General features: G+C 40.0%; 2 protein-coding genes across 2 annotated transcripts; both read left to right on the top strand.

Annotated features, from left to right (window-relative positions):
• Positions 1-692: 692 nt before the first annotated feature.
• On the top strand, positions 693-10,704 carry prcp (prolylcarboxypeptidase (angiotensinase C)). Its single transcript, XM_026193167.2, has 9 exons — positions 693-1,213; positions 4,158-4,298; positions 4,380-4,481; positions 4,733-4,914; positions 5,334-5,491; positions 7,391-7,563; positions 9,351-9,518; positions 9,634-9,821; positions 10,189-10,704. The coding sequence occupies exons 1-9, from the start codon at positions 1,040-1,042 to the stop codon at positions 10,409-10,411; spliced, it is 1,509 nt and encodes a 502-aa protein (XP_026048952.1). The 5' UTR covers positions 693-1,039; the 3' UTR covers positions 10,412-10,704.
• Positions 10,705-14,286: 3,582 nt separating this feature from the next.
• fam181b (family with sequence similarity 181 member B) lies at positions 14,287-16,238 on the top strand. The gene is given in 3 exon segments (XM_026192924.2): positions 14,287-14,333; positions 14,335-14,402; positions 14,405-16,238. Coding segments are annotated over 3 exon segments (1,230 nt in total). The 5' UTR covers positions 14,287-14,301; the 3' UTR covers positions 15,535-16,238.
• The last annotated feature ends 6,873 nt before the right edge of the window (positions 16,239-23,111 follow it).

The raw sequence follows: 23,111 nt of genomic DNA, 5'->3' as shown, positions 1-23,111 counted from the left end.
GACGCAAAAATTTCCCATTGTGGGATCAATAAAGTCTTATCTTATCTTATCTTTAGTGATTATGCAAATGTACTGTTTATAAGGTTGGAGAAGCCTGCATTTAGCTGAGACTAAAGAAGTCACTTAATTGAATAATGAAATGTTTCTACGTCCAGATGCACAGAATCAACTTTTAGGGATTTTCTTACCTGGATGATTGAGCGTGCATCAAGACGTTAAAGAATTTAAATGTATCTTTCATTACTAGTGCTGAAATTCTTAGTTTTAACTTTCGACCGGAAGTTCAACTTAAGGTCGGGACATTATGACGAAGCACGGCCGGAAGTAGCCATCAATGTAGCGTAACTTTGAGGACGTAACGAGTACTTTGCCACTATTACAGTAATTAATATTTCTTCAGAAATTGGAATAACTATAGGTAGTCAAGCGCATAATTTTGTGACGTATTTCCGGCAATTTCACACGGTACTTAAGCGTGCCTAGTGCGGAATCATCATCATGTTTGACTTAATTAGCCGCATTATGTTTGGCAGGTATCTGAAACGCTCTCTTAAGAGAGAAAATATACGTAGTATTATTACTAGAATGTTTCTAGTGTAAATTCCGTATACTGAAAACTATACTAAACTATACTATACGTATACTAAAACCATCAGCCGCTGAGTGACCAACTAGAACTCAAACTCCCACCAGCCATTGCGAACTGTCTACAGTAGGAACCATCTGCTGTCTGCTCCATAAACACAAGACATCGAGCTGACTGCAGCTAAATCAAACTTATTAAAAACATTTTTTAGACTTTGAACCTGATGTTTCCCGCCCATCTCCGGACAGCCTCAAGTCTGATGCTAAATTTAGGACACGAGCTGCACAGCAACACCTCTCTGGATCTGCTGACAGGGTAGTCTCACTTCCTTTCTTTATCGGGACAAGTCTTCCTCAATTATCCCACTGCAGGCACAGACACACAGCTCATGGAACCCCGTTAATCATGCGCTGAAGACCAGTTTGTTGTGCGCTGAGTGTGACAGTTACAGCAATGAGGACTGGAGAGAAGGTTTTGGACAGAGCCGCAGCTACCTGCATCCTAACGTTGTGTTTTGTCTGTTTACACGTGACCGCTCTCAAAACGCAACTTTTTACCAGGCTGGGTGGGCTGCCTTACTCCACTGAGCCTCCAGTCAGCTATAAAACATTTTACTTTGATCAGAAGGTGAGTTTAAATTGATCAAAATGTACCTTTTGTCTTATTTTATACCTATTTGTCCAATTTTACACTGTTGTGTTCCTCTTTCACTTCTTTATCTTTCACTTCCCCATGAAATACACAAATTGTGCCTTATTGGGAGTGGATTTAATGGTGCAAAAGAGAAATGATCCCACTGCTTTGTAGATAAAGCAAAGTTTTCTAAAAACAAACAAACAAACAAATGATGCTTACTCTCATTGACCACCTTTTTATGCCACTACAGTATGTTACTTGATTGTTTAGTGTGCAAATAATCGTACCACTTGCTCTTTCTAAAATTCCCACTGCACTTAATTCTATAAGGTCCATGTGTTGTGTTTGCAGACAATAGGTGTTTTCATCTGGCTTCCTGTAGTGAAGGGAAAACCAAATCACAATTGGCTCTGTTCCTGCCAGCAGATCTGTAACTATCCTTCCTGGCTCCCTGCCTAAAGAGGTCTCTAGGGCTCAGTGAATGTGAAACATTTTACCTCAGGGGGGGTTGAAAGATCTTCACTCAGCTTTTACATGTTCCCACTATTTACTTTATAGAGATTAAGGTTACATTTAGCAGGTATGCAGTGCTACACAACAACCATCAGGTTGCTTGTCTCATTCTCCTGCCCTTGTAGTCAGGCTATGGAAGCTAAACCTCTGAATAGTATTGGACAATTTGGTGCTCTGATTAGTCAGAATCATTATGACTTGTTCGCTATTGACCATAAAACAAATACTTTGATACACTGATTATTAGATGCTACACAAACGTAATACAAATTATAATTGTTTCATATGTGCTTACCCCTATTTAATGAGGTTATATTTACAATAGCATGACAGTTAGTTAAACCCATTCCAAAACCCATATAAGAAAGTTACAATACTGATAAAAGTTTTGAGTGTTGTGGCAATTTTTAAATACGTAAGAAAAAATGGCCATGGCTAGGCTCTCAGATGTGACTGTTTGCTTTATAATATAGTAAATTAAATCCTCTTTTTATGAATTGCTAAAAACATAGGAAAGTAGTGATGTCACTTTATTCTTTAGGGAATTGTTACAGTGAACATTAGTGTGGGTATTTTTAATATTTAATAAAACAATGAACCAACCAGTTAGCCAAGAACATGATCTACATGTAGACTAAGAAGAAAATTTGTAGATGTATTAATAAGTAGTAGGTACACACTGTAAATAATGTGTCTGTGCTAAAGAGTGTTTGGGTTAGAGGACAATGCTCCACACCTGGTCCCACCCACAGCATCCTGTGTAATCAGCCGAGCTGACAAGAAGATAAGGGCCATTTCCTCCTTTCTGACACCCACTGTCCCGTCTGATGTGGGTTATTTAGCCAAGCAACAAGAGATTGTATGCTTCTTCTGGACAAATAGGAGAAATGAAATCCGTTTACTGTAAACCACTTTTTAGTACTAGCAGCTAGTCTCTTTTAGCACAAAAGAAACATCAAGAAACAAGAAACAAGCCATGCTGATTTTTATTCCCTTTTCTTTGAAACTTGATGTGAAGAGAGCACCAGCATTCATCATCAGGAAATCCTCTGGACTACAGTCTGCCGTTAGACAATGAATGGAAATGTCATTTAGCATCCTTTTGATGAACCTTAGCGGAGCTTGTTCTTAAGTTGTTTCCCTCATGTCTCCATTTGCCGGACAACAGCTGCAGCCTCCTGTCTTGTCAAGTTGTTAACATAGCGATCTCATAGATGTGCGGCACATGGTTTGAATTTTAATTCAAAAAAACAAGTTGCTGCTTGGTCGCACCACATGGTGGCACTACTTACCAGGGTGGGGTTCTCTTATGAAACCAGTCTCATAGGCTTTGTGATGTGCATACTGAGTGGGTGCAATTGATACAGTACTCACCAGGGGTTCTTTTGGTCTTAATATATACAGCCACTTTAGTTTTGCCATTTAGAGAGCAGTTCTTTATGGGGGTTTTTCTGCATTACATGAGATTGACATGTAACTTTTATAAAAGAAAAGCAGGAATAAATGAAAACTCACAAGGTAACTCAAATGCTTTTACCAAAAAAGTCTAACATTACACTTCAGTTGCACAATACTACTGCCTACTACCTTCCTGCCAAGCTGCTGAACTTTTCCTTTAAACTAACTGTCTCATGATCCCCTCACACTTAAAGCACTGCCAAGTGTGAAGGAGTCGTGGGTTGAATGAACACATTGTGGCCCCAGAATCTTTTTGCTGTCATTGGCTCATAAAATTGCTGCCTGCTTTGTATCCAACGAGGAGGGAACAGAGCGAGAACGAGGGGAAAAACAAAACCGAAACATTTTGTATGTAAGAATGGGGGGCTGTTTAAAGGGTTGGACGACTCAGTAGCCTCATGGGGCCGTCTTCTCTGTGAAGTTGTTGGTTTCTTTCTGCCTTTGTTTAATAAAGAATACAGGAAATATGGTTGAAAGGAGAAGATATCCCAGAATCCCTGAGGTTTTATGAAAGGATATTTCAGAGCTCATCTTAAGTGGAACTAATGCAGCATCGCTTAAAGTGGCTCCAGCATTTTTAAATACAAATTGGGGCTAATTACCCCAGAATCCAACCTCAGAGCTGTCATTTCCAAACATCATAGCTGGCACACAGCCAGGTATCCAGTGATTACACCTACCCCAAAGCAGGCTCTGCTCACTGGACTGCATCCCCATCATTTTAGTCTGATGACAAGTGTGACCAATCCCCCAAAGGTTTTCTTTTGCCAGTTTGTGGATCAAATTACCAATTTAAAACCACTTTGAATGCTAATCACTATTTTCATATTTTCCTAGTTTCCGTCTATACCTCATGGTGCTCTTTTCAAGATGCTTCTCGCACAGTTGCCAAGTACAGATGCTTGTGATTATCTTATTTGTGATTGTGATTATTTTATTTGCTTTCTTTTTAAAATTGTCACAGATTGACCATTTTGGATTCCTTGAGGATGGCACCTTCAAACAGAGATACCTTCTGTCTGACAAATACTGGCAGCAGCCTGGAGGACCTATTTTGTTCTATACTGGAAATGAAGGCGACATAACCTGGTTCTGCAACAACACTGTAAATACCCAGGTGTTCTCTAGTGTATTTGCGTTGCGCATAATCCTCAGTCTAATTCAGCACCTGTTGTTTTCTCTTTAGGGCTTCATGTGGGAAATTGCGGAGGAGTTAGGTGCCATGCTGGTTTTTGCAGAACATCGTTACTATGGAGAGTCCCTGCCATTTGGACAAGACTCTTACAGTGTAAGCGAATCTGCAGAGTCACGCGCGCACTAAGTCTAATTAAAATCTGATTAAATATGTAAGGTTGCATAATTTTTCTCCTTTCAGGGCTCTAAGCCAATAATTTCAATACAGAATTGAAGTAGATAATTCTGCAGTCACAAACACATTTTTTTCTAAAAACTGGGGTATGAGCTGAAACAAATTCTCATATCCAGTGCTGGCACTTCATTTTGAACATTACTTCAGTTGTTATTTGTTTGCATTTGCAGGACAGCAAACATCTCAACTACCTGACCTCAGAGCAAGCCCTAGCAGATTTTGCAGTACTAATTCAGAACCTTAAGGGTACTCTACCTGGTGCTCAGCACAGCCCCGTCATCGCTGTTGGAGGATCCTATGGAGGAATGCTCTCTGCCTGGTTCAGGATGAAATACCCCCATGTAGTTGTTGGGTAAGATGTTATTTCTGTTATTAGGAAACATTAAATAAAAATTTGATTCAGTACCCAATACATCATATGAATGTTAACTGTGGCGTTGTTTCAACCTATCAGAGGAAGGTAAAGGGAGAATTCTTTAGACAGAGTGCATGTTCAATGGGTTTTGCCTTCATCTCCCAAATGTCTAACACCAGATGTTTATTTGAGCTAGCATGATTAATCTGTGCAGTCTGCTGTGTGTAAGACATTAGGCAGCAGAGCCTGACTTATCATTCTTTTGACTTCTTTACCTTTTTGTAATTGCCATTTTCCCCCAGCAAACATATTCACAAATACAGTGAAGACTGAATATTAAGGATGAGTGTGAATATGCAGTTTGAGTCATTTGGAAGAAGAAAAAAAAAAAGATTTTGCTTCCTCTTCTATTTCAGAGCGCTGGCATCCTCTGCACCAATATGGCAGTTCCCTGGTATGGTGCCATGTGGAGACTTTTACAAAACAGTAACACAAGACTTTGCCAAAAGTGGCATTAACTGCGATGCAAACATCAGAAAGTCGTGGAAGGCTGTAAATAATGTTTCTTCCTCAGGTAAGTTGCTGTCAGAAATATCCAAACATCCATTTTCTTCAACCCAGTTAAGGGTCGTGGGTGTGCTAGAGCCTTTTCCAGCTGTCATAGGGTCAGAGGTTTGGCTACACCCTGGACATGTCACTACTCTGTCGCAGGGCTGTCACAGAGAGAGATGGCTATTTGCACACCTACTCACACCTACAATCAATTTAGAATCACCAGTTAACCCCATGCATGTTTCTGGACTGGGGGAGAAAGCTGGAATATCTAGAAACAACCCGGGCACCACACAAGAAGACCTAGCCTGGATTTGAACCAAAACCTTCTTGCTGTGACGCGACAGTGTTAACCGCAACCCCACAATGTCAACACTGAAACCCTGTTCCTGCGCTTATCCAGCCATATATGATTTAATATATTAAATTGGTATGTTACATTTTTTGATGAATGGATTTTAGTGGTCAGATAGTTTATTGAAGAGACTTTTCAAAGGAGAGAAGATTCAGAGTCATGATATTTTACATGAAGGTTAATAAGCAGGCACTGGTTCTCATCTACTATTCTTTTGTGGAAGGGGCTTCTAACTTCCTGCATGCTTGGTATGGTTCACTGTTGTTAGATTTTGTTGTTAGTATTTCTAGCTCAAGGCTAAATCAATTATGATAGTGGAAGCATGAAAGTGTTCAGATAGCCTGTTATTTGTCATTTTCATCTGAAATGGATTTTGGAGGAAATATTCTGAATAAATGTTTTTTTGTTCAGTGATTCAGAAACAGCAGACAGATGGATGATGGTTGGTCTATTGTGTGAATTTTGGCTGCCGTTTTTTTTTCTTCTTTTTTTTCTTATATCAGTCCCCAAGCAAATGTCTCACTGACTGAAAACACTTTGAGTTCCACCGAAAATGATTTTTTAAGTGGTTACGTTTACCTCACAGCTATGAATGCAGTGCTGTGAAAAAGTATGTACCCCCTTCCTGATTTCGCTCTCTCTAAGTTAGGTTTAATATTTGCCCCCTAAATCTAATAACTGGTTGTGTCACCATTGGCAGCAAGGACTACAATCACACTTTTGTGATAACTTACAGGAGGAATTTTGGTCCACTCTTCTGTGAAGAATTGTTTTAATTCAGCAACACTGGAGGATTTTTAAAGTCACGCCAAAGCATCTCAATTGGATTTTGACTGGCCCTTCAGAGGTGGACTCACTGGTGTAATTTGGACTATTGTCCTGCTCCATAACCTGAGTGTGCTTGAGCTTCAGGACGTGAACCAATGGCTGCACATTCTCCTTTAGGATTTTCTGGTAGAAAGCGAAATTCATAGTTCATCTGGCAGGACTTGGTGAGGCTAGTGAAATTGAACAGCGTGCCAGAAAATGTAATTAATGACAGTTATTTTGTGATTTTACATAAGGCCTGGTAGGTTTATAGCTTCATAGCTGTTCATAGCTTTTTATTCCCTTAAGAATTTAAATCATCACTTAAAAATTAAATGTATTATTTACTAAGGTTATCTTTGTCTAGTATTTGTTTGACGACCTGAAACATTTATTGTAACAAATACACGAAGACCTAAGAAATCAGGAAGGGAACGTGGCAGCACCACAGACCACGCCCCACCACAGGGGGCAAATACTTCTTCACAGTACGGTATGATAATGAGGCTTTTTGTGCCTATTTTAAATAATATTTGACTACATGAGTCTCCAATCTGTCAAGTAAACCAAGATTTGACTTTAAACTGATGGATATTTTCTTAGATATTTTGTCTCATTTTAGTATACGCCAGTGTCGTTAATGCAGTAGTGAAATGAACAGTATCATTCACATTAGAAGAGTTATTGAGCTAATGCCGTAATTGTCTGTGAAGGTTCTCAGTCAGAGTTATTGAGATTTTTTTTCTCTGTTTACTCAAGCGTCCGGTCTTCAGTGGCTGTCAGAAGAATTCAGTTTGTGTGCCCCTCTTAAAAACAAAAATGATGTCCTCACCTTCAAGAGTTGGCTTCAAGAGACCTGGGTGAATCTGGCAATGGTGGACTACCCATATGAAGCTAATTTCCTCCAGCCGCTGCCTCGCTGGCCCATCCAGGTAAAAGCACCCTCCTGTAAAACACTCTGAGATCCAAATTAGTATTCTAGTTATCACTATTTAAATTTGTCACAAAATTAAATAAAGGCTTTGGTTAAGCTCTATATTATCTATCCCTTTATATGACAAATGGTTTTTACTTTATTGCACCTTTGAATTGTGTTTGTCTTTGGTTAAGCGCCTAATTTAGCCCAACAGCCTGCCCTTAATTGAAATGAATGTGCGATTCAGCCGATTGTGATACAAGTGTTTGTTGTGGTCTTCCAGGCTTTTGTTTACAACAGCTGTCAAGTAACTTCATTAATATTCATAAGGATCTTGTTTCTTTTAGATTTAAAGTATTCTTTAGATGAGCAGCTACAAGTAAGCCGCTATTCTTTTCTTCTGTCGCACCAATAGTGCTTTCATTTGCACACTCCGTCAGATCTCTGAGGTGTTCCTGTTAGGACGCTCACATGGCACTACAGAAAGAGGTCATTTGCCCAGTGCAGCTCGTGAGGCCATTGAACAAAAGTTCACTGGTCCCCTTTAAATGGGGTTGTAAAAAATACTTAACAAGACTCTTGATGGGGAAGAATAATTGCTTTAACAGTAAGAAAAATGCATCGTATTTATTTATTTATTTAATCGCGCGGTGTTGTTGACATGACAAAAAATGCCATTTGTTTTAATGTAAAAGAGCTTGTGACATTACAGCGGCTGTTTTCCCGAGGCTGATTGACTTGAGTGAAGTGTATTCTACCAGTCACCTTGGCACGTCACGTGTATAAACCAAGCTCCACTGCTGACCCCCGACTCTGTGTTTGCGGCGGTTCATACCCTTGGGAGTGGTCCGCGCATACTTCTCTTGTGGGGCATTTTTCGTTATTTACCATTTGGCCAATGAATAGATTGTGAAGCATCATTGTAGGTGAAATAAACACTAAATGGCCATTTGGAGTTGTTTTGGCTCTTTGCCTTTAATGTATGCGACCCCTATGGGTGGTTTAAGCGGTTTAGGCAGTGGGTGCAAAGAGGAGCTTTTTTAATGACAAAGCTAATGTGATTATCTGAGTGAGTGTGAGAACGGGGTATTGAGGGCTTAGAGGAGGGAAATCTGTTGGCAGAGATGAATGTATAAGCCTAATCCTATCTGAAAAGTAAGGAGAAGATGCTTTAGAGCTATTGCGGTGTTTTTTTTTTTTCACAATATAAATCTTTGGTTGGACATGTCTGTGGCCCTCCTCATCCATCGACCACCAACTCCTCCCCAGCCTGCAGACAAAGGCCTTAGTAACAGACTCCACACTAGTGCAGCTCCCCTCCAACCTCCAACCAAGAAAGCCCACTTTCTCTGCTGCACAAAGAGTCCAGAACAACAGCCAACTCTACTGCTGCAACCATAACAACACAAAGTGCGATCAGACAAGAGCTAAAGCTAAAATATTGATCATTCACGCTATTAATTCTGAAAGCCAACCTATGGTCACACCAAAAATAGTTTAGGACAGCAAAACCTTTACATTTTAAGTTCTTGAGATCATTGGCTTTAAGTAAATGGATTTTTTTCCCCACTAGTGCCAAGATTAGAACAATAAATTCAAGTTCATTCTGGGGAATTTCATATGCAAATCAGGCGCCACCACTTTTTATGTGGAAAAACACTTTATGGGCTACAAGAAAGCAATCTTTAGTCCTGTAAACAACTTGGATGTGCTGATGGGTTTTTTTGGGGTGTTTTTTAAGAAGCTTTTATGGTGTAATGTAATTAATTGTGTTCTTGTTTGGCTTTTTTAACATGTTTTAAGGTGGTGTGCAAGTACCTCAGCTTCGATTCTACTGTGTCTGACTACCAGCTGCTGCAAGGTGTTGCCCAAGCAGCAAAGGTTTACTATAACTACACCGGAAGCTCTCCCTGTCTAAACACATCACAGACAGCAACCAGCAGCCTTGGCTACCTCGGCTGGTTTTACCAGGTGCATAAAACAGCGCGGGATTCAGTCATGTTATGCTGAATAAATCTGTGCACACAGGTGTGAGTGGGCAGCTTTTCCTGTCACAATGAATATGTATTCAATCCCTTGTCCCCAGGCCTGCACGGAGATGGTGATGCCCATGTGCACAGATGGCGTGCAGGACATGTTTGAACCAGAGGAGTGGAACTTCCAGGCCTTCTCTGATGAGTGCAAAGCCATGTTTGGTATCAGGCCACGGGCTGACTGGGCAGGCACTGTCTACGGGGGGAAAGAGATCTCCTCTCACAGCAACATCATCTTCAGGTAAACATTGCTTTTAAAATACCAGATTTAGGGATTTCTTGAGATTTCGGGATTTGTCTAGGGATGCAAAAGTAAGTTAAGTGCAGATTCTGACTGCCTTGTATTGCAGGTAAGTCCACATGTGGGTAGCCACGCAGGGAAGATACATGTTAAACCTAAATGGCTCTGAAAAAATATATATATGTCAGTCTTTAATCCCAGCACTGACAGATAAGACTGCCACTGGTTCAGTCACTTCAAAGTATTCTTGTGCATTCACAGAATTATCAGATATTAGAGTACAAAGACACTTTAATGTGTCCATGGCAGAAAATTCCTGGCTTAACTATGTCTAGCTATCAACATTGTTTCTGCTTTCACATTTCAGTAATGGAGGACTCGATCCATGGTCATCTGGTGGAGTGACTTCCAACATCTCACATTCTCTGGTTTCCATTATGATTCCCGATGGAGCCCACCACTTAGACCTCCGCTACAGCAATGACCTTGATCCACCTTCAGTCCGTGCTGCCCGGGCGTTAGAGGTGAAGTATTTTCAGGAGTGGATCAAGAAGGCTAAAAAGACACATAGAGCTGCACCAACCGGCTAGTCTCCAAAAGCAGCACAGTTCTACCCAACGAGGATATTCATGATGTCCAAGATTTAGCTTTAAATTGTGCGACACGTTTTTGATTGTTTTGTGGGGTATTTTCTCGGTGCTTTATCTATCACGATGCCAAAGTTTGTTTTTTTTCTCTGACCAATTTAGAAACACTCCGCTTCTTTGGGTCAAACATTAAAATCTGAAGGGCTTGATGACAAAATGTACTGATGTTGCTGCAAAAACAATTGACCTGTTTGTCATGTACAAACTGTTGAAAATAAAGCTGCAGGGTAAATACATTTTGGTTCTTTATTTCTGCAATCGCATTATCATCCTAATCATCAAAAAGCTGCATCATTCTCATTTTGTCTTTCATGTAAAGTTTTCTAAAAATAATTTCCTCTTTTGGAATTTATTGCAAGTTTATTGCAAATTTAGAGTTTCTGTTTGTTTGTTTTTTGTCACGCTTGTCAGTTAGCTGTGGTTATTATTCAGGCATCTCTTAAAGTTATTGTAATATGCAGATTAAAAAGTCTCAGAGGAAAATTTTGGCACCAAATACAAAGGCAATGCATTTTTGAAGGCTTTCACTGCACTTGGTGTAATATGAAGCTTAATCTGTTTGCTGTTCACAGGAGGACACTGCCTTCCATGCATTTTATCATTTTCTCAATACGCTTGAATTCCCAAATAACACTGCTTCTAATGAAACCGATTAAAAAGCTCCAGGTTTACTGTCGTCTAAGCCTTCATATTATGTTTTGAGCACTTACAGATGTGCTGTTGCCGAGCACACCCTTTGTCATATTTTAGATAGACTGGGGACTTTAACTTTCATTTCCAGCTCTCAAGAACAATTGCACGTGCTTGAGATTTAATAAAAACCCAATCGGAGGAGGCCAATAAAGTGAGTGGTGGGAGATTATTGCAGTTTTGCCTGCTGACCTTACCCCTGCAGACCAACCTGTGGGATTCCCCTCGACACGCATTAATTCACTGGCTGCCATTAAAGCACTAAATTGTGGCACCAAGGCAGCCTGTAGACTCTGGTTTGTCCCCCCTGCAAGTAATATTATTAATACAATTCCTGTGGTGCCAGAGTAGTTGAGAAAGGTTGATGGAAGGTTAAGAGTGAGGCGGTGAGTAGTTGCAGGAATCAGTTGGGATCCCAAGAAGCTTTCTGTAGTTCTGTGAACTGGCTTTTTACTTTCTTCTTTTTTTTAAAAATGTCAAGATAAAAGACTCAAATGTCATGAAAGAACTAAGACTAAACTCCACCGCCGCTAATGAAAACATGTCATCCTGCTTTGTAATTTTCTTTGAACTACTCTCTCCAATACTTTTTTTTTTTTTAAACCTCTTCTTTTAAAGCAGAAGCCCCTGACATGACATGACCTTGTGATGCAGATGGGAAACATGTCCTGGACTGGTATGTGGGTTGATTTTCAACCAGGAGACACAAAGCCTGACTTTTCAGTGTTTTGTCACAGGCTTGACTGAATTTCAGACGCCTCGGTAGAAAGAAACATGGCTAAACATGGGGGAGGATGGGGTCTCGGCCACTAAATGCTCTCCTTAAACCTTTCTCAGGACTTTGAGGGGTCATTAATTTTGCCAGCATTTTCTACGTCTCTGACACTGGCCATCAATCAGAGCTGTTTTAAGTATTCAGTCAACCCCAAATTCTGACTATGTCCCTGCTCAGACAGGGACCACACACCAGTAGGAAGAGATTAAGCCTGTGCATGTCACATCACGTTGTAGTGAGCACCTCACTCCCTTGGGGTTGGGTGCTGCTGAATAAGTAAATTCCCAGAAGCCCAGAGGGTGTGGTGGTAATGTTTAACAATATCTCAGCAATACGGAACAACTTGTGTGTTTTAGGAAATTTATCTTCCTCCCGTATTAAAGTTCAGTGGTTTAATAATTTGTCTCTAAATCTTGGTATATTAAAGGACACACACACACACACACACACACACACACACACACACACACACACACACACACACACACACACAACTTTTTGAGCTGCTCTGCTCCAGCCCCATCCCCTCTCACCCTCTCAGCCTTTATTCAACAATAGAAACTTGTTTCCGGGATCTGTGCGTCAGGCTCTGTCATGTGAATGACCCACCAGCACAAAAGCCAAGACCCCCCGACTTGGAAAAAAAGGGGGATATAGCTGCCATGACTGTGATGATGTCACTTTGCCAAAACTGTGCCGTTAGCAAAGAGAGGAGACAAAATCGGTTTGGGCAGGCATTAAAAGCCCCTGCACTGAATGCATGTGATGCCCTGATAAGGCTGCAGCTGTTTCCCCCCTGTTTTTAAGATAAATGTAAACTTTTTTGGACATTTATTTTGAAAGATTTATGGAAACGGATGAAATTGCTCATGCACTTCACAAGTTCTTGTTTTTTTTCACATAGTTGGCAGTTGTATAACAAGTAAGATAGTCTTTGTTTTGTATCCACCTGCTGTTCTAATATTTTTTTCTTCTTGATTTGTGTTGTGTGGCTACAGATAATTAGTGCTATCAGTATCACTGGCCCTTTTCTCCCTGGAATTACCATAAGAAAGAATTTGCCACCACTTTAGACTTTTTCATGTCTCAAAAACCCTAATGAGTCACCGCTTCACCTCAAATGGATCTTCTGAAAGAGGAAGGATCTTCACTTGTTACCTTTTCAGTTATGCGCCTCAGCATCACTTCAAATAATTAATGAAGCTTTAAAGTGATTCAAGGATGTGCCAGATAGAAACTGCTGCATTGCCTTGTAAACCGAAATACTGAAAAATATAAGCAGGGTGAAAAAGTGGCTGCCAATTTGATCACTCCAAAAAAAAATAAATTCCACTTAAATTCTGATAAGTGCTGGCAACTTAACAATCTGGCTCTTGGACACATCCTCCATTGTATTCACTGCTGGCCAAGAAACTTCCTGTAAATACGTTATTGTTTACAACAGAAGTTTCATACCCAGGATTTCTTAAGGTCAACATTTCTTCTGGCACACTAAGCCTGAACTGCACTTTATTCCCCTTTAATTTAACAGCTCCGGCAGCTTTTCTAGTTAAATCGACTGTTCATTATTGAGACCCATTTTACGAAGGGGCTGTGAGGTGCAATTTAATGAATCTCTGGCACAAAGCTCCCTTTCAGTGCTGCGCGAAGAATAGAGGCTATTTAGACCCTGTAGGGCTTTATGTCAAAGGCAGCCCATAATAGTTGTCAGGCCAGGGCAGAAATTCCCACTGGCCTGGGAATGCACTAGAAATCAACTTTTGCCATGAGCAGATTAAGACACAAGCAAGCAGTTGGGAAGATTCTCCCATATAGTGGCATCTGTTTAGACGCTTAGATTTTCCCACAGACAAAAACCCCCCCAAAACTTTCCCTGTACTGTAATGTTGTGATGTGCTAGCTGTTTGTCCCTGTGCCTAAATGAAAATTAAGATTATAAATACATTTTTATTTGGGTATCCACACAGGAAACAAAAATATTAGTATATTTTTCCTTTTTTATTTTAGTGTTTGGAGAAAGACGAGAGGAACGTGTGAACAATGGTGTCGGCTAGTTGAGGATTTGAAAGTTATTTACATTTTTTCTTTGTTTGGGGGGGTTTAAGCGTAGTTTGTTTGATAGTCATGAACGTAACAAAGGAGGATATGGTTGTTTAAGTCTAACAGAGATCATTTTGTATTACATTTCTGCCTCCGTACTCTATCCACCATGTTTTTTTCCCCTTCTCACTGTAACAGTAATATCCTCGAGTTTCATGAAAGCTTTTTTGGTTCAGAGCACACACAAACAGTTAAACTAGAGGGGGAGAGTTCTGACAGAGGTTATTGTCCTCGGCTCAGCAGGGAATTTCAGACAAATCCCTCTTAGATGCAGGTGGTCGGGCACAAGCAAAGAGTTAAGTCCAGCGGTCCCATTGCCCCTCCTCTTTGATGTTCTGACATCATTTGTCCAGCCCCCCGAAAGATCTCCTTACTTTCCTCAGAGCGCGTCACTTCTACTCTGGAATGTTTACAGGAACTTCATGAGCAGCATCAGGACCAAGTTTTTATCAGAGGAAAAAGGGCATGCTGTGAAGAAATTTTGGGTTCAAGGATCACAGTGGATGCCACAGGTGTAGCTGCTGGGCTCAACAGAGTAATGGCTGTTCAGACTGCAATCATGAACCCTCAGTTCATGAATTTCTGCTTCCCTGGCTCTGTGATGGAGTATGATGTGGAAAAAAGTCTTGATGGAAGTCTCCTGGGTGAGACAGAAAATGATGAGGACTACAAAGAGACGACGAGGGATTTGTTGAGTTTCATAGACTCAGCCTCCAGCAATATCAAGCTAGCTCTGGACAAGCCAGTGAAATCTAAAAGGAAAGTCAACCACCGGAAGTATCTGCAAAAGCAGATCAAAAGGTGCACTGGCATTATAACACCAGGAAATGCTGCAGAGGCCCCAGTAAAAAGACAGGGTTCTCCACTGACTCAGCCAAGCACTTTGCAGAGCAAAACTCTACCTAAGCGTGATGGTGTTCAGGCCAACTTGCAGAGCAAAAGCTTGGCAGCTCTCTTCAGCCCTGTGAAGGATATAAGGGGTGAAAAACCCAAGAAACCACCGCTGAGGCATCGCAACCTGCCCCCTTCTTTCTTTACCGAGCCTGCTAATTGCTCCAAAGTCAGTTCAACATCTGGAATGACGCTGAAGGACTTGGAGCGAGGCAATCCAGAGGCTACAGAGTTCTTTGAGCTCTTGGGGCCCGATTACTGCAACATGGTCAGCGATCAGGATATTTATCAAGGCATGCCTCTCCGGGTGCAGCCAGAGTTGGGAGGGCCAGATCCAGCTTCCTACGATACTCATCATTTAGTTGGTGGCCTCCTCTACTCGGAACCCTGGACTAGCTGCTCAGGACCCTCTAAAAAAGTAGGGGAGAGTATGCGTACAGGCCCAGCCCAGCCTCCTGTCTACTGTCAGTCTGAGGGTGCTACGGGGCCCATAGAAGACAATGCGCTGTGCACTTTAGCCTTTCCAAACTTCTTCGCAGACTGCCCCATACCTCAGGTCACCTACGATTTAACTGGTGGTTATAACAGGGCTAATTATTCATCTCTATGAGAGGCTGACAATTCTTTTGGCTTATAATATGCAGATAATTATGTTTAACAGTAGTTTATCATATCAGGTTTGTTGTGAAAGCAGTGTTGCAACTGGAAAACACGTAGTATCATCCCTACTCAACAAAGTGTGTCATGCAATTACTTCCGGAAAAAAAAGTAACTGGATACCAAGTGCTTCTTTCACTCATAGTTTTTCCACTTGTGATAAAAAGCTTCACACATGTATATGATTGCGTCTCTCTCAGGCAATTTATATTGCAATCGATGAAAATGCATTTGATTCTGGCTATGCTGTTGCTTTAGTTAAGTTGTCCACTTGAGAATGTGCAAATCAGACTACAGATTATAACATTTATATATTTTACAAAAATAATCACACAAGCAGCACAAATACTTGTTGGTTTAGTCCACAAAGCATCTCTTTTTGTTTGTTTTTTATATATCATAGGACTGTTTGACAAAACAAATGGAGCACTTTTCCTGCTAGTAACATTTCTGTGCAGCAACATAAAAGGGACTACTAATTTTAATTTTAATTTTCAAACAGTAATGTCTGATGCCGTGTTTGCTTGATGAAGTTTTATAGCTCTGAAGTTATTTTCAGCTGGAAGAATTTCACTTGTGCCCTTTTGTCTGTGGAAAAGCCTTTAATGTATCTAGCTATTGTAATAAGAGGAAATAAAGCTGGCCTTTATTACTGTGTCTGGTTGTGCTCATTGTGGAAGGCGAGGTTTAATTATCATGAAGAAATGAGGATACAAAGCAGAAAACGTCCATGACTGAAGATGTATGTTTGTAAAATATAACAGAGTTAATCTGTATAAAAATACACACACTTTGCTGCATGGTGCATTTTTACAATTCTTCTGGGGCACATGCTTGGAAAAACTATGTGCTACATTTTGTTGACAGAAAATAATAAAACCTATGAAAAGCTTCACTTTACCTTTGTGATTTTGAAGTTAACACAATTACTAAACATGTAACATTGATTACTTTGCACTACCGCTGCACTGGAACATTAGGTGGAAAAATATCTAAATATTGTCATTTTGCCCATATGTTTAGTTCAAGTTGACTGGCGATTTAATCTTGAAACCCTTTAAAGCATAACCTTTGCAAAGGAGGTCTCTGGAGATTTGAATGCCAGAATCCTCTTAATGGTATACAGCGTTAACCCCCTCTGCTGGCTGCTAAAGGTTCATTCATTTGCATTCTAACATCGAACCTCATCCCGGCCCAGACATTTGTCTTGAAGTATCACCCTAGAGTCTGCATGAAATGACAGGGGTTGAAAAAAAACAAACAAGATTTAATATGAAATTGTGTCATGAAAAATGGTGACTTCGAGGGTCCTGTAAACCATAGCGGAACTCTAGGGTCTGCAAACCTGAGCGTTCTTTAATAGAACTTGAACATCCTTGTTGTTCTGGGGTCACAAATACTAGAGACAGAACTGCAATTACTCAAGATTGTTTTCGAGGACCCAATAAAAGTTTTGCCGTGACATTGAGGCATTTCAGTGCAAGGCGAGAGATGAATTTGAAGTCAAGGAAAGTTCTTAAACTTTTTTCTTTACTCATTTTGCCCCCATATTTTTTAAGCACAATTACTGATTTATTTTTACTTCAGTAACCATGCACAATCTGTCTCAGCTCTGGTCTCTGTCACACTCTTTACATGTACACACATGTAAAAGATATTCACCTCTTGGCAGCTTAGATCGAGTACAAGGTTTGGACACAATTAACCCCAGTTTACTGACCACAGTGGACTCATTTTCTCAATTTTCAAAATCAAAAATATGTCTTCGGTCTGTAAGCAGGTATTTAGCAATTGCGCTAGATGGCAGTATTGTTCTGTTGAAAACCCAGTGTCCACCACTCCCATCCAGACACCAATGATATATGGCATTATGAATGTAATTCTAGCCTCTTATGCTGAGTTGTTCTGCACACACCTGCTCATAAAATGAATCTGTCATGATTTAGTAAGCTGCACTGGAATGAATAGTTGTAAAGTAATTTTTTAATTTCTTGGTCTTTTTTCATTTTTGGTTTAAAAGAATCCTCACTCACCACCAATAAGATGCTGTAAGCATAAACAATTATGGTGCATATATCCATTGTAATGCACCCTCTGCTATGAAGCTAACATTGTCTGCCAGTCTTTTGTTTTACCTCCTGCCAGTTAGGTTTATTGGAAACTGGTCAACATTACCCCCTGCCATATGTGGGGAAAAACAATATCTGGCAACTTGCAATACAGCAAACTATGCTCACAGAAGGCATATGGATTTTCTGTCTCTGAGTTAACATCAACTGATACATTCAGATTAGACCCTGCTGATGATGGAGCCACTGCTGAAAGCCTCGCTTTCATTTGTGGCACACAGGAGTAGCAATGTTTGTCAAAGGGATTAACAAGATCTGTGTTAGTTCTGACCTGAATACCAAGAGGCAGATATCTTGGTAAACGAAATAACAATCAGCAGATTATCTAGCATGGCGTGTGAGGTCCTTTGATGCAAAAAGGAAAAACAAAAATACAGGAGCTCATAATGTCAAGTGCATGCACACATATGAACTCAACAGAATCTGTATTGAAGAAAACCCTACTGCAGAAGTTCAATTTCCAGTGTGCACAATAACGTCTGTGCAACACTGGAAATTGAGAATCTACTTCCATGTTTGCCCTCTCACTGACCTTTCACAGCTTGTCCTCGTGTCTTGTTAACACCACAAGGCTGAAAGCACTGTGGAAGATGATATTCACGAGCCTTTTTTACCCCTCTCCATGACAACTTTTGTCACTCACAGAATAACCATTGCATGTTTACAACTGAGGGCAAATAAATACTGTAATAGTAAGACTTTCCATGTAGGTTGCTGAAGCATCACCGTTATCTTAAAATAATTTTAAGTTTTACAAATTATGTAAAAAAAAATGCTAGATGAAATTAACTGAGAATCGCTCCTCGTATCAGGTTATACCCTATTTGCTTGTAAATATTACATATTTATTTGACATTTCTCTCAAATGCAAAGTACTATATCTTTAAAAGCCCCTCTATATTTCAATGTCAACAAGTGCCTTTCTATTACCAGTACAGAGAGCCACTGATGTATTCATTCTTCCAAAGATTTCCTTTCTAAGTCTTCAAATAGATCTTTTGCCTGCAACAAACTGAACTTTGAATCCTTAAATTTGGAAATGCTATTTTATCACAAAGCATGTTGTAGGCTGCTTTCCATCTTTTCAAGGGCATCATGCTGCAAGTTCTTTAAGGATTGTAAACAAGGTCAGTGCTGAGAGATCTCTTCACAGTACGCCCTGCAGTTCTCACATCTTATTTTGCAAGTGCTCAACCAGCGGGAGCAGTTAGAATTACAATCAGAAACAGGTTTACGTACACATACGAGGAGTGTCAATCAAGAAATAGAGGGTAACTAGTGTTTATGCAAATAAAAACAAATGAATATATATCTACCGAAAAGACAAGTGATCAGTTAACATTCATTTTAACTCATGGGAAATCCCTGCCTGACCCCCTTTTTGTCCATGTTGTAAGATTAAACAAAACAGTGGTTTGCTTTCAGCACAGTATATTTATTTCCATATGCATGTCATGTCTCACCGCTTTCCATTTAAGTCTGCATTCATTTTCAGTAGCTCTGACGCACTGTTTTCTACCTCGAGGGTGTTGTGGGTATGCTTGCTTACATCTCTGTGTTTTTGTCAGTGTGATAACAATTGCAAGCTGTGCAGCTGACAAAAGTCCTGGCTAGATTAAAGACAATACTGCCTCAAAATTCTTCATCGCCAGCAGATGCTACTCATATTGAAAGACAAAACTCTCACACTGATAAATATCAATCAAAAATCAACTCCCTGCTCAGATGACAGATTTTGATATCTGCTGCTGCTGTTTTGACCTTTCACTTAAAACCTGGGCTGTCAAGAGGCTGCAGAAAAGCTAAATGATAGCGTCACTTTAGTAAATGCAATTATGGCTTGGTGTTTTTTCTCATGTCTTAATAATTAACACAGAATAAACACAAAATATTGCACTACTGATTAACTCCATATATACACACACACACATACACGTCTATGTGCGTGTGTGTTACTTGTTGAGTCCCTTTCACATTGAACAACCCATCCATCCATCTAAGTCGGGTCACGCTTGGGGGAGCTAAGTATCCATAGCATGTTTTAGCCAAGCAATTTCCTCAGGTTTCCCCACTCATAGTTGGTCACGCTCCATCAGAGTCACAGCTAGAGATTTTGTGGCTCTTGACAACAGCTAAACAGAAGCTTTAATACAATGAATATCCTGGGTATTTTCCAAGGGCCTGTCCAGCTCTTGGCCCCCTGAATTATTCAAGGTATGTGTTTGTGGTCAGTAAACACTTACTGATGTCACCCTTGTTGCGTCAGTTTCTGCTCCTGTATTTCAGTCACTATTAAAAGCAAAGGATGACAGGTTGAAAGAAAAAAGAAAAAACAGATGTGGATGTACTTTAGATTTTTTACTAACTGGATATCAAAAAAACCTTCTTGACGTTGTCCTACCACATACTCTGCTTGATGGGTCAAGACTCATCAGTTTTACTTCTGCGCCAAATCTTTGACAATGTGAACAACAGCACCACATTGTTATTTTATAACCCAAACTGGGCAAATGCTCCCTGCTGTGTACTAGCTTCCCAAACTTTCTTAATTTCCTGTCTTTGATAATTGCAAACGGGAGAAGCAGCAGGGTGTAACTGCTGGGCTACTCCAACACCACCTCAGGAGACACGGTCATTAGCCATTTCCAAATACGCCAAACACATTTTGACAGGTTTGGCATATTCCCGTAGCCATCTCATCATTTTCCTCCGGGTAAAAAGCATGCCCATGCACCGTTAACAGGAATAAACGCAAAGTTTGATAACTGCTGTAATTGCTCTTAATGAGGAGAAATACAGACTCCTTTATAAACTAAATAAGACATTCACTTGAAATTGATGTACGATTGCTCCGAATGACTTCAAAGACAGACAGCAGGGCAGCAGCTAGAATAAAGATAGCTTCAAACGTACAAACAATTAGCTATGTTGCTTTTAAAACAGCTGTCCAAAGCAACTAGACTCTGTGTGTTGCCTCACCCGAGTGTTCCCAGATAAAACAAATCACAATTGGTTATTTATTTATTTGTCTGTTTGTTTTATTTCTCTGATGTTCTCCAGCACTGTGCGGCAGAGGTTGGTGTTAACTGTATGAAAATGAATTGAGGTGGCAGTCGATGTTCAGTAGCTCTGTGTAAATAAAATTCCATGTAGATACAGCAACGGCATGAGCTGTGAAGTGTCTTTACTAACATTGTTTACCTGATGGGCTGGCTCTACATGTTCTGTTACTTCCTAACAAAGGGGAAAAGACAAGCAAAACAGAAACAACACTGTTTAAACTAATGTTAATGAAACATTTTCATGCTTAATTATCGTCTTTTGGGGCAATTTGAAATCCAGACATCAGCACAAAGCAGGAGTGACAAACCGATTTGGCACAATGACCAATATCTGGTGGTCAAAATGTGATTACAGCTATAAAGTTATTTAGTAATAGTAGGTAATTCCTCTGTGGCCTTGTTATTAATACTCAGAGCTTCTCAGCAATAAAAAGACCACTCGTTATAATTGGCACAATTGCAAAATTAACAGAATTAGCTGTGAGACTCTGCAAGTTGTCACTTACCCTGCAGCCATGTTCAGTTTTTACTCTGAAATGCAGTCCATTTGTGCTTGTGTCCAACACCTTAGAGCACAGAACAAAGAAAAAACAACAACTGTGTTTTCTTCCATTATTATCCCTTTACTGGCTTTAAGTAGCAGATTTGAAAAACAAGGTTGTTGCATAACACCTCTGTTGAAGGCTGGATATGTATAACCCTCTGTGGTAATGCAATGTAGCCAAGTCTGTCATTGCACAAGGCACGATAACACTTCTTCGTGCAAATTCTGCTTGTCTTCATGCAAAGTGCGAACGTGAGTAACATTCTCACCTCAAAATAGATGTTACTTTGTGAAATCATCAAAACTGACTGCCAACAAGGCCCACAGAGCTGTTCAGTTATTGAGTTGTAGCGTGTCTAACTGCCTCGGAGAAATAATCTCTCCAACTTATGACTCTTAACATCCTCTAAAAGAAAATTTCTCTCTGGCTACTGTCATGTGAAAATGGTCAAAGATGTTAGGTTGAGAGTACATTGTTTGGGCTCCCTGTATCACACTGAGGACATGATCTGATCTGCAGATATAAATGATATGCCTATCATCCTAAGGAGAGCAAGTTGTATTATACCACCTGCACATCCCCTGAGAAGCATAATAATCTTTAAAAGCAGAGACAATCCCATTACCTGTCACAGATTTATTCCCTCATAATTGCCAGAGCCTTCCCTTTGGGAGGAATAGGGGGTGAAGGACAGCAGACTCACTGATACCAGACTTATCTTCGGGAAAAATCTAGGGGACATCTATTTTAGTCTTGTCATTCCCATAGCATCGTTTGGCTGTTCTCAAAACCTTGAAAAAGGATTTTTGGTATAAAACAGTGCTGCAATAACACCCATGCATCGAAACCTGATGCTGAAGACCAGCAAACCTCAAGACTTTATACTTTCAACAGTCACCACACTACAGCTGGTAATATCGGTTGTTGATCTTTAATTTAATATTATCCTGCATATAGTAAGAGTCAGTACATTAGCCCTTTCATGCATAGTGGACACTACAGTGGACAGCTATTCAAAGGCTGTTTCCTTGTATTTGTGTCATTGTTGATGGTATACTTGCACATAAACCAGGAGGATGTGTCATTCCACACCCTGCCACCCACTGGTGGTTTAATGTTACTATAGATGTATGATGTGTGTCATTGTAATTATTGTTATTTAACCCTGTCATGCATGAATTATGGCAACCTCAATCAGGATTTTTTTTTTCTTCAGTATTTTTTTCATCTGTTCATGCCTAAAGATGAATAAAAATACTTAAGAAAAAATCCTGATTGAGGTTGTCATAATTCATGCATGAAGGGGTAAGCCTAAAACTTAAAAAATGTAAAGGCTTAATTCCCTGGACAATACAAAGTTTACAATCTTTGTATGTCCGTTTGTTATTAAATGCAACATCCATGAAATTTGATAACAAGTTGGACAACAGGCCAAGAAAAAATTAGTTTTTGTACAGAGCAAGGCATTAGACCTGATTAATCTGTTAAATTTACATCAAAAAAGATTCTTTTTTTTTTTTAATGGAAAAAATACAATATAAAGTGTTAAATGAGTGCTAAAATGACATGTAATGTTGGTAATGACTATCTATCTACCAGTTGCCATTTAATGGCTATCCAGCTACCAAATTATCCATTTAGTCAACCATTCACTGGGAGCAGGCTGAGCAAATTTTGTCTTGACTAAGCAGATGTGGTTAACAAAGGCAGTCAAAGCGAATCACTTTTGTTAACACTTTTCAAGATCAGCAATAGAAAAGAAAAAAAGCACCTCTGTGAGCTGACCTGAGAGAC

The sequence above is a fragment of the Astatotilapia calliptera genome, chromosome 14 (assembly GCF_964374335.1).
Source record: "Astatotilapia calliptera chromosome 14, fAstCal68.1, whole genome shotgun sequence".
Taxonomy (NCBI): domain Eukaryota; kingdom Metazoa; phylum Chordata; class Actinopteri; order Cichliformes; family Cichlidae; genus Astatotilapia; species Astatotilapia calliptera.
The sequence above is the reverse complement of the archived record's forward strand: the minus strand, read 5'-3'. Positions and strand labels throughout refer to the sequence as shown.

Excerpts from the sequence above, each read along its gene's own strand:
- prcp (XM_026193167.2), top strand. The coding sequence starts at position 1,040 with ATGAGGACTGGAGAGAAGGTTTTGGACAGAGCCGCAGCTACCTGCATC. Across the intron at positions 4,915-5,333 it reads TACCCCCATGTAGTTGTTGG|AGCGCTGGCATCCTCTGCAC; the intron begins GTAAGATGTTAT and ends CTTCTATTTCAG. Across the intron at positions 9,822-10,188 it reads CACAGCAACATCATCTTCAG|TAATGGAGGACTCGATCCAT; the intron begins GTAAACATTGCT and ends TTCACATTTCAG.